At 46.8% G+C, this 10927-nt stretch overlaps 1 protein-coding gene across 1 annotated transcript; it reads left to right on the plus strand.

Annotated features, from left to right (window-relative positions):
* The first annotated feature begins 2979 nt into the window (after window positions 1-2979).
* Window positions 2980-9367, plus strand: EDN1 (endothelin 1). The gene is made up of 5 exons (XM_061194829.1): window positions 2980-3315; window positions 4884-5052; window positions 6383-6541; window positions 6698-6811; window positions 8416-9367. Exons 1-5 carry the CDS (start codon window positions 3252-3254, stop codon window positions 8516-8518), a joined length of 609 nt encoding a protein of 202 aa, XP_061050812.1. The 5' UTR covers window positions 2980-3251; the 3' UTR covers window positions 8519-9367.
* Window positions 9368-10927: the final 1560 nt, after the last annotated feature.

Consider the following 10927-nt stretch of genomic DNA (forward strand, 5'->3'; position numbering starts at 1 on the left):
GAGGGCTGGGCTGGGGGTTGGCGACCGAGGTGGGATCTCCACTTTTATTTACTACTTTGTCCAGCAACTTTAACCTTCTCCTCTCCTCCACCCTCCCCAGCAAGGCTTCAGGTGGAGGAGCAGCGTAGCATCCAGCTTGTAAAACTGGTCTGTTGGGGTTCTTCCTCCCTCCCGCTCTTGCTTCTTGGCAAAATGTTTTGCTGGGCAGCTGCCTGGCAGTAGGACAGCTGCCTTCTCTGCAGACAAAGGGGCTCCCCTTTCCTCCTCTAGGAAGAAAAGAGGCTGCTGCAAGAGCTGGAAGTGGAGAGATGGCCAGGGAAGGCAGATACCACCATTGCCCCAAGACACACACAGAACAATGGAAACGCGCGCACGTCCACACCCACGTGAGGGTGCGTCTTGGAAACTCATGATTCAAAGAGATGGGGGCAAGATGGGCCTTGGAACGATGCGACCCTCCCGGATCTGAAATCCTGCGCATGGACTTGAGCAGGAGGCCCGGGGTGACCGGGTCGGGGCGGATCGCTGCTGCCCACTTTTTGTATTTATTTGTCATTCAAATAGTTCACAGGATGACACAGGAGAGGAGGGCGGGTGGGCTGTGGGAAGGCTTGTGGGCAGTTTCATTTTGCTCCACTTCTCCACCTGATCGTTGGGCGCTGCTGGCACCTGCAGGGGCAACCTCACCGAGGTGGTTGTGGCGTCGAGAGATGGGCTTCCCTGCCGGAGGGTGGCCCAGGCTGGACCTGGAGGGACTGGGAGGGGCCGGGCGGTAGTTTCCGGGGAGGAGCTGAGGACAGGTGGGTCCTGACTGTGGCCAGTGTTTTGTTAAAGTTTCCAGGGGGTTTAAAAAAAAAAAGAGTTTGGGGGGGGTGGGGGAATCCCTGCCAAGACATATTTCCCAGGCCACCTCTCCCTCCCTGGGGGAAGCTTGGATCCTGTGAATGTGACATCAGGTCTCTTCTGCTCTCCTGTGTGCTGCGGATGGGAAGAAGTCAGAACGCACTGGCCAGGGCTGAGGCCGGCAGAGCTGGCTCCCTGCTGGCTGCCACTGAGTCCAGGGGGAGCTGTGCCCTCCCCGGCCCCCGGGGCTGGGCTGAGGCAAGCATATAGAGGAGGAGCCGAGGGCCCAAGCAGAGACCCCTGGGGACTGGGGGGAGACCTCTCTGGGTGTGGATGTGGGGGGAGGGTCCCTGCCTCCCCCCACCTTACTCTCGCTGCAGTGGCTGGTTTAGGGGACAGATCTCATTACGGATCTGTAGCTACTGCTACTGTCACCCCAGCTGTGACTTCGAGGGATGTCCAGGGGGACCAAGTGTGCCCAGGTCTGCGGCTTAGGTGTTGGGATAAAATCTGTCCTTTTGATTCTAGGGGTGAAGAATAAACAGAGAGAAGGAAGAGGAAGTGGTTCTGTGGGTCCTCCTGAGAACTGCAGATGAGTCCGCATTTGAATCCCTGCGTGTGCATGTGGGTGTGGGTGGATTAGAGTAAAACAAGATGAGGAAATGGAAGAAGCATCTATTTGATGGCGTCCCTAGGAGCTAGACGTAGACACATCTTTTTCGTGTGCAGGGAAGATGCTCTACATTTATCCCATGGGCCTTACTCAGGCACACCGAGAACTTTGATGGAGCAAGGAAATTCTGGGCACCCCAGCTTTCTCACTTGACAAATGAGGCTAATTGAAAAAGCCAGGTGTCTCACATTCATGTTTTGCTGTACACATTGCAGCATGCTGTTTCCTCCGCAGTGACTGCCCTGTGAGGACCTCAAGGCGTATTTCGTGCTTACGTAGACAGGAAATTGCTTTGAAAACATAAGCACATTATTAAAGGCGAGGTATCGTCTGCTCCCTTATTCAGGGCGGGCATTTCCTCCTTCCCAATGCTTAACCCTCTACAAGAACACCCCTTCGACTTACAAGAAAAAGCCAAAGGAAAACAAAGACCCAGAAAAGCTGTCCCGATGTGGGGAGTAAATGGACCATCCCGAGGGGCAACCCCGCTTTCCGTGTCAGGTGCCATTCCTCCCTTTCTAAGCTCCCACCTCAGGTGGCTGCGTTTCCTTCTGTTATTTGGAAGCCAAGGCTGTGGCTTTTTTTCCCCCCTCAATCAGCCCCGGTAGCTCTTCGTCTCCCTCTGGCGTTCCTCTCTCGCTATTTCTTTAGATTGGTGCCCAGGCAAGTGGGGGGATCCGGAGACGGGAAGAGGGTGGGCGCAAAAAGAAAAGCTGATGGGGGCTTCTAATCAGCAATCCTGAAAGGACTGGGTATGTGCCTAAAAGGATCCTTTTTTTTTTTTTTTTTAAACTTCCTTTTCTTGCCAACCTCTCTCCGATCTTTCCCACTGTGGACGCAAAGAACTTGAGCCGAACAGCCTTGGTGGGAGGGGGCTGGAAGAAAGAGCAAAGTGCGTCCATCTATCTGCCAAAATAATCTGACCCCGAGTCGGGGGCGGGGGGAGGCGTAAGTAAGGAGGGAGAGCGTCCCCTGGACTGATCAGCACTAAGAAGTCGGAGAGACATAAAAGGCAAATGAAGCGAACAACAATAAAAAAAAAAAAAAATTCCCCCGCACACAACAATACAATCTATTTAAACTGTAGCTCATACTTTTCATACCAATGGTATGACTTTTCTGGAGTCCCTCTTCTGATGCTTGAACTCCGGGGCTGGCAGCTTGCAAAGGGGAAGCAGACGGCAGCGCTGCACGGGCAGGTTTACCAAAGGTCTCCAATGGGTATTTTCTTTTTCTTAGCCCTGCCCCGAATTGTCAGACGGCGGGCGTCTGCCTCTGAAGTTAGCAGTGATTTCCTTTAGAGCCCGGCCTTATCTCCGGCTGCACGTTGCCTGGTGGTGACTAATGACACAATAACATTGTCTGGGGCTGGAATAAAATTGGAGCTGTTTACCCCCGCTCTATAGGGGTTCAGTATAAAAAGCCGGCCGAGAGCTGTCCAGGTCAGACGCGCTTTTGCCTCTGCGCTGGGACCAGCGCCGCCAGGGTCCCCGGGTCCCCGTGCGCCACGGCCGCCACCGCGTGCGTCCTCGGACCGCTCCCACTGCCTTCTCTCCTGGCAGACGCTTCTTTTTTCTCCCCATTAAAGAGCATTCGGGCTGAAGGATCACTTTGAGATCCGAAGAACCCGAAGCGCTTGGAAGGAACCGAAGCTGTTTTTTTCTGCGGTTTTTTTTTTTCCCCCCCTTCGGGTTTAGTTCGCAGGGGGAAAGGATTTTGATCCCTTTTTTTCAGAATGGATTATTTCCCCATGATTTTCGCTCTGCTGTTTGTGGCTTTCCAAGGAGCTCCAGAAGCAGGTAGGCACGTTGACTTGTAAATCCCTGAATGCTGCCGTCTTCTTTTCCACCTTAATGCTTTTCTTGCTTCTGTGTTTTCCCCCATTTCTTTTTATGACTGCCGCTCAGAAATCAAGTGTAGGGGAATTATTGCTCAAAGGTGCTTAAGTTTTCTAGTGGAAAAAAAAAAAAAATCCTCTGTTGAAGACCATTGTTCCTCTAGCATTAAAATAACATTATTATTATTGCCTAGTGTATTTCCTTGGCTTTTAAAAATATGACTCAATTAAAGCAAGATATAATTTAGCTACATGTATGTTTGCAATATATGTGTTCATACAGGTAATAGGACATATAGGAATTTATATCTTATTCAAATACTGTTTTAATAGTGTGTTAATGTGTGAAATATTTAAACATTTCAGCTTGAAGCCAAGGAATTTTATTCAAGTCATTCAAGCAATGTATGAGCAGTAAAATCACCTGCAGAACAGTCTAGTGAAAACCACCCCCAGGCGGTTTCAGGATGAAGCAGATGTTTTCTTTAAAATTGTCATTGTTGACTTTAGATTTCTTCTGGCAAGTTTTTGGCACTCAGAACAGTGTGGGCTCTATTTCCAGTTTTATTCACCTGTCTTGGGAGGGAAGCTAGGATAAATCTTGGCTGCTGAAGGATTTAGATAGTATGTGTGCATCTGCCCGTTTCCCTCTTTTAGGGTCAGTGCACTTTTTTGTCTTTTCATGACCCTGACTGAGGAGAAAGGATGTCAAGGGAATGAAAATCCTGGAATGTGTCTGATCATTTGAAATGTACAAAATTAGGCAGATAAGCTGCGTGGTTAACTTGTCAGTAAGAGGAAGCATGCTGCCGTGGGGAAGCGGAGACGGCAAATCCCACCCACACCATCCTGCTCCAGGGATTCAGAATTCAAAACCCACGGAACCTTGCCTGGGTCCCCGGAGCTGCTGCTCAGTTTTCCCTTAGGTCAGTGGTTTTATTGTAGAGCTGATTTCTCTTCTCTCTCTCCAATCACCTCCCTGAAGCTCTGGACCTCCACCTAAGTTCAAGAGGTGTGTCTCACCTGGGCTACTCCCGGCCTTACACACGGTGTGAAGTGGTGGGTACTGCCCTAAACGGAAGGTCATCCCGCATGAGGAAGTGGCTCCGAGTCTAGGAAAAGGCAGTATGATTTATTTAGTTTCAGGTTTTTGGTCATCAGTCAATTTTAAGCCACTGTAGGGTGTGCTAAGTTCCATGCAGAAACCAACCCAAATGTCTAACAGGCAGTATTTCTAAGCATTTCCTTGAAGGCTGCTTCAAGGGGCTGGTAAGTCCCTTTTCAGGTGGTTGTTTCCCCTGCCCTTGTATAATCTCTCTGAAGGTGGATAAGCCAGCGGCGATAAAGGTGAAGTCATGTTAAGGAGGGAAAATAATAGAGTCCTTTTTGCTCTGTGTTTCTTGCTGGAGGCCGGCTGGGTGCTTCATCTGCTTTTATCTGCTCTGCTAGCTGTGGCATCGATGCTGTGACCAGTGTGCCTTCGGGCCTTGGGGGAGACACCGCCCACTGACCTGCTCTTTCTCTCCCCAGCGGTCCTGGGCGCCGAGCTCAGCACCGGAGCCGAGAGCGGAGGGGAGACGCCCCCTCCTAGTGCGCCCTGGAGGCCCCGCCGGGCCAAGCGCTGTTCTTGCTCCTCCCTGATGGATAAAGAGTGCGTCTACTTCTGCCACCTGGACATCATTTGGGTCAACACTCCAGAGTGAGTCTCTAGAGGGCATCGTTACTCTAGGCTTCCTCCCCTCCGGCTTCACGGGAGGCTGGAGCCCAGTTACTCTCGTTACTTTTGGGTTTGGACTCTGAAGGTAGCATTTCTGACCACATGAAAGTGCCCCAGTGGGGAAAATGCCCCTCAGGAGGCTGCCGCACATCTCGGGGGGAGACACTTTGTGTTGGGCCTCCGGGGGGGGGGGAATGTTCTCCATTGGGATCTGCCTGGGTTTAGGGAAAACTTTGCTGAGGTCATATGTGGCTTGGTCCAACCTGTGATTCTCATGGGAGGGTATAGACTTAAGAGGCAGAAAGGATGATAGAGAGTTATAGTCTACTGTCTTTATCTTACTTATAGAAAAACTAAGACCCGAAATGTTGAAGTCACTTGCCAGGATGAATTTGTGGTAGAGCGAGACCTAGAACTTGGGTGTCCCGACTCCCCCCTTTGCAAAAGCCTATTTCAACACAGCAATAGAAACACGGTCCTTAGAGTTCTCTTCTGCCTCCTGAGTGAAGAAAGCAGTTTCCCCCATCTCCCCCTGAAAAGTAGTTCACCCATCAGAAGGAATCCTAAACAAAAATACATTGATTGTGCCTGCGGTGTCCCGTTATGTGAGGGATGACCGAAATCCAAACAAAATCAAATCAAACCAAACAAAAACCACAGCGAGCCTCATACTTAGTAAGGTGATACTTCCAAGGGGAGGACTTTATTCTTGAGGTGAGAATCACAATGGACACACTGGAAATTACTGGAGAGCCTTCTGGCGAGGAGTCCCTCTACAGTCGTATGATAATCACCAAATCACAGGAGGTGTGCGAACCTGGCGTGAACCATGCACGCAGTAGTGTGTCTCCCCCAGCCTCCTCAGGGGGCCCTTTTAGCATTATCATGTATCACTTGAATTGAAAATCGGTTTTCGAAATCTTGTGAGTCATGGTTTTGCATGGAAGTCCCCCCCCCCCCCCGCCGCCAACTCCCAAGACCTGTTAACTAAGTAGAGAGTCAGAAAAAGGAAGAAAATATGAAACAGATACCAAAGCAGAGATGTCATAATTTCGGCCAAAAGACAAGGCTGCTGTGTTGAGAGTTGGCATGGAATTTCATTGACTTAGAAAAACTGATTTTCTCCTGGGTGGGTCCACACACTTGGGGCTGTTGATGGGCATGCGATCCTGACTGTTAGCAACATTTGACTCTTCTGAGTTTCGCTGCCATATCCTGTGGTGTGAGCTCCTTAGGAGCTTGCCCCAAAGAATGCAACCTTTGGAGACGATCAGCTATGCTCATAACTTTTGTTCCTCTCTTTCCATGATAGGCACATTGTTCCATATGGACTCGGAAGCCCCTCTAGGTCCAAGCGATCCTTAAAGGATTTCTTTCCTACAAAGGCAACAGACCACAGGAAGAGATGCCAATGTGCTAGCCAAAAAGACAAGAAGTGCTGGAATTTTTGCCAAGCAGGAAAAGAACTCAGGTGAGTAGAAACACCTTTGTTTTCCTTCAGTTTTATGCCCTCCTGACCGTCTTCCTCTTATGATGCTGTCTTCTGGTTTAAAAGAGATTAACAGAGGCATTGAGAACAACTGAAGTTCCTATTGCTGAAATGTTCTCCCTATGTGTATTTTAACAGGGACCAAGACACCATGGAGAAAGGCTGGAATAAACAAAAGAAAGGGAAAGACTGTTCCAAGCTTGGAGAGAAGTGTCTTCATCAGCAGCTGGTGGAGGGAAGGAAAATAAGAAGGTAAGAGGCTCCTAAGAACAGCTGGTCCCCGTCACCTATGAATGGTCTACTCTCCTAGTCATTCTTGCCTTGATGGGAGAAAGGTCCAGAGGACAGTAACAAAGAAAAGGGGAATCTTTGTGTTCTCTAGATTAAAGAGAGCAAAGGAATCCCTCTCAAATGTTTTCTTGAAGGCCTTGAATGCAGACTGCTGCCCTCTGTACACTTTGGTGATTTTTAGCACACACACCACTAATCCTAAAGGTAGATTTTCCAAACAAAATCTATCTAGAGACACCTTTGTCATTTGGTCACATCTAGTTTTTGCCTCTCTGAGTCAATATATTTACAGCTTTCCCTGAGAAATTAAAAATCCTTTCAGGGAGAGTTTTTTTTTTTTTTTTTTAATTAAAGTGTCACGTATAATCAAATTCTTCAAAACATAGCAGTTATTCAAATGGCCAAAGGGAAAATAAAGTCATTAGGCAGGGTTGGTAAGAGTTAGAACATGCCATTTTTCAGGTTTATTTATTTACTTTTTAAATAGGGAAATGCATTTGGTGGAGACCCAATGTCATTCCCAAAAGCTTTCTCATTTTTTAATCATGAGCTGGGATCTGGATTAGTAATACCATAGGATTGCTCTGAGCAGTTTTATAGTGATAACTCTTCCAAATCCTAAACATTTTGGAATTCACAAGCTGCAGGGAGGAATCCTGCTTTCAGATCTGTCCCATATTCTACGTTTCCCTATCATGGTCAGTGGCAACTTTTCCTGGAAATCCAGTGGCAAGAAGTCCTAGGATCCAAGTACTATGAGCACAGGCCTGGCGGTCATGAATGACTTCTGAGTTGTTTACTACTGATATGGGGCCATCCTCAGCGCTTCCCATGTGCTGTTGAAGTTTCCATATTTATAACCTCAGGCCACCAGTGCGCCTTCAGATCGCAAGATTACGTAAATCACCGTTTCTGGACTGACTTGGAAATCATTTTTTTTTTCTATTAGCTTTCATTACATCAACTATTAAATCAATGTTACAGTCTTGCCCTTTTTCTTTCTCCTAGAAAAAGAAAACATGAAACCTGCAAAAACAAATTTTTTTTAATTGCCATAGAATATTGTTTTGGGCCTGGCTGTAGGCCTCCTCTTTTTGAATTTCTTTCCCACGAAGCCCCCTTCAATTTCTTATGTGATTAAGAAGACACTCCTGGCTATTTGAAACCTCTGCTGAATGAGTCTCTCCGTACAATCCCACAGGGGTTGGGATAGTGCTTGGGATAGGGCTAAAGAAGAAAAGAGAATATCTCCAGTTGACCTTAAAAATTGTACTTAAAAATTGTATTTAATACCCAATTCCCTTTAGATATGACCATATCACCCTTATTCTCCCTGCTCATCGCCCCGCCCACCACCATTCTAGGCATAAGAGGTAGTTTATTTTCACTTGAGGTTAGCAGAGTAACATGTGGTTTTGGTTGAGGGTGAAAGTTCAGGATCCAGATTTAGATTTGTTTTTGCCAGATTCTAATTTTAGATGTTTCTTTTGCTTAGGAATGATTTTTGTAAAAAAAAAAAAAAATAATAATAATAACATTTGTTTTCTCTTGTCTGGTTTTAATAGGTTGGAGGCCATCAGCAACAGCATCAAAACATCTTTTCATATTGCCAAGCTGAAAGCCAAGCTCTACAGAGATAAGAAAGTGACTTACAACCGAACACACTGATGGCAGGTTGTCGGGGCCTGTCTGAAGCCTTCTCATCCACCAAGAGCCCTGGGCCTGACTCTGCGCTCTCTCCACGTGGCTGGGATCAGAGCAAATGCGTCCTCCCTGCTTAGACCACTTCTCGTTCCAGACTAGCACAGGACCAGCGCCCTGGGTGCAAACATTCCAGGAAAGGTTAAGGAGTCCCCCAGCCCATCTTCATTTGCCTCCATCAGTGGGAACTGCTTTCGTTTCTCTCCTCCTTTGGGGTGACAGCGGGCTATGCAAAGAAGGCAGAGAGATGCAGTGACCTGCAAATTAGGGTGGCCTCCTCCTAGGGGGAGGAGGACAGGAGATTCCACTTGCGGGCGGAGTTCCCGAAGAGGTTCCGAAGGGAGTGTTTGTGTCTCAGGCGCCTGGCACATTTCAGGGAGAAACTCCAAAGTCCCTGCAAAGATTTTTCTAGGGAATGCACAAATTGAAAACACTCTAAGGACAAACACTCGAGTTAAAAAAAAAAAAAAAAGAGACTTTGTTTTTTTAATTCATAAAATGCAAAACTGAAAGAAACTGTTACTACTGTAAATCAGGATGAGTTTCATGCGTATGAGTCTACCTCACCTATATTGCACTCTGGCAAAGTATTTCCCCACCTTTAATTATTGCTTCCCCAAACTCTTCCCCCTCTAAAATCCCCACACTAAGCCCTAGCCTCATGGAAGTCTGTCTAATGTGTCAATAGTAGATATAACATTTTCAGGGTGATCTACTAGCTCTGTTCCATAAGAAAAGAAAGATCAGTTGAATCAGGAGATTCCCTTACCTTGATTTTTGGAAACACAATGGTATAGGATTGTTTAGGAGAGACACTGAAGGGTAAACATTAGTGATGATTTAAAGCAGTCAAATTATTTTCCTTTATGTAACTGGCTCATGGAAGAGGTTGGATTACATTTTGATGTACTTATTTTTTTATAGATATTTATATTCAAACAATTTATTCCTTATATTTACCATGTTAAATATATGTTTGGGCAGGCCATATTGGTCTATGTATTTTTTTTAATGTATTTCTGAATGAAATTGAGAAAATGCTTTGTTTTGCCTGTCAAGGTAATGACTTTAGAAAATAAATATTTTTTTTCCCTACTGTACTGACTTTGAATCATTTCTGAAATTTCTGAGAAGTGGGCCAAAGTGGCAAGAATTAAGGAGGGGGATGATTAAAGATGGTTTCTTGGAAAGGTGACAATTAGCAGGAAAAGAATCTTGGCTAATGAAAACAAGAATTTGATTTATATCTTAAAAGTTGCCTTTAGATTGCATTAAGCTAAAAACAAAACAAAAACCCAGCTTTCACACCTCTGTCTTTCCCTGCATAGCCGCCTCTGCTTCCCCTTCACCTGCAAACTCTCTAGGGACTTTATCCATTAGCTATGCTTTGGCTATTAGACGGGATCCAACAGTTTAAGCTGATGAAGTGGTGAGAGGTGCTTTCTCCATGTTCATAGACTGAAGGAAGCAATGGTGAGGCAACCTCCCCAAAGGTACCTAATTATACACATTCCACACCAGAGTTGCTTTGAGAAAATGGCCTGCTCAGAGCAAGTGAGGGCTCCCACTGGCTTTTTCTTTGCTCGGATTAAGAAGTGTGTTTACTGAGGAACACCAAGCACCTTCGCTCTTTCGTGGTAGCGCAGGACTGGACACGTGCCCTTGGAGCCAGAGATACCAAATGCTGATTCTGGGCCTCCTGCATCTCGACACCTCCCTCCTCCCCACTTGGCCTTGGCTGACCTGCCAACCCGTTGGGGAGAATAGTGCTGCAAATGGTTGTTACCAACAGAAGCCCATAAGAGCTTGATCAGCTTCTGAGAATCTTCACCGCCTTTCTCTGACAGGGTTTGAAAGAATGCCTGGCATTCCTCAAATAGTAGCTCACAGGGATCGCTGTTGTCCAAACAGTGACACATCTGAAGGATGTTAAATAACAGTCTTCAGGTGTGCAGAGCCAGTGTCCTGGGCAGAGTTTCTATCTTGACTGGCATTGTTTTTCATCTTTCACTTTTTTGTTTTTAGGAGACAGTCCAGTGTCTTTGGGGAATTGCTTATAAAACTCATTTCATCTAGCAAACTGTTTCTCAGTGTGCGGTTCTCAAGGGGAGGGTGAAGTTTTGTTCACATTGACAAGGGACTTGGCCTGAACTTAGCCCCTGTTAATCTTGAGCAACCATTCCATCCCCTGGCATCATGAATTTCCTCATCCGTTAAATGAAAAAGGGGAGGAATGTCTCTAAAACTCCAAGACCGAGCCTGAGATGGCAGGAGGAAGTGGAGGTGACAGGAAAGAGTGAAGATCTGAGCTTGGAGGACATGGATCTAGTATATTTAAGAGGGAGTTGGCATGGGAAGAAGCCCCTGAGCAAAAGA

This window comes from Eubalaena glacialis, chromosome 7 (assembly GCF_028564815.1).
Source record: "Eubalaena glacialis isolate mEubGla1 chromosome 7, mEubGla1.1.hap2.+ XY, whole genome shotgun sequence".
Classification (NCBI taxonomy): domain Eukaryota; kingdom Metazoa; phylum Chordata; class Mammalia; order Artiodactyla; family Balaenidae; genus Eubalaena; species Eubalaena glacialis.

Coding starts and splice junctions, on each gene's coding strand:
- EDN1 (XM_061194829.1), top strand. CDS start 3,252: ATGGATTATTTCCCCATGATTTTCGCTCTGCTGTTTGTGGCTTTCCAA. Junction 3,316..4,883: donor CCAAGGAGCTCCAGAAGCAG/GTAGGCACGTTG, acceptor TTCTCTCCCCAG/CGGTCCTGGGCGCCGAGCTC. Junction 6,812..8,415: donor GAGGGAAGGAAAATAAGAAG/GTAAGAGGCTCC, acceptor TGGTTTTAATAG/GTTGGAGGCCATCAGCAACA.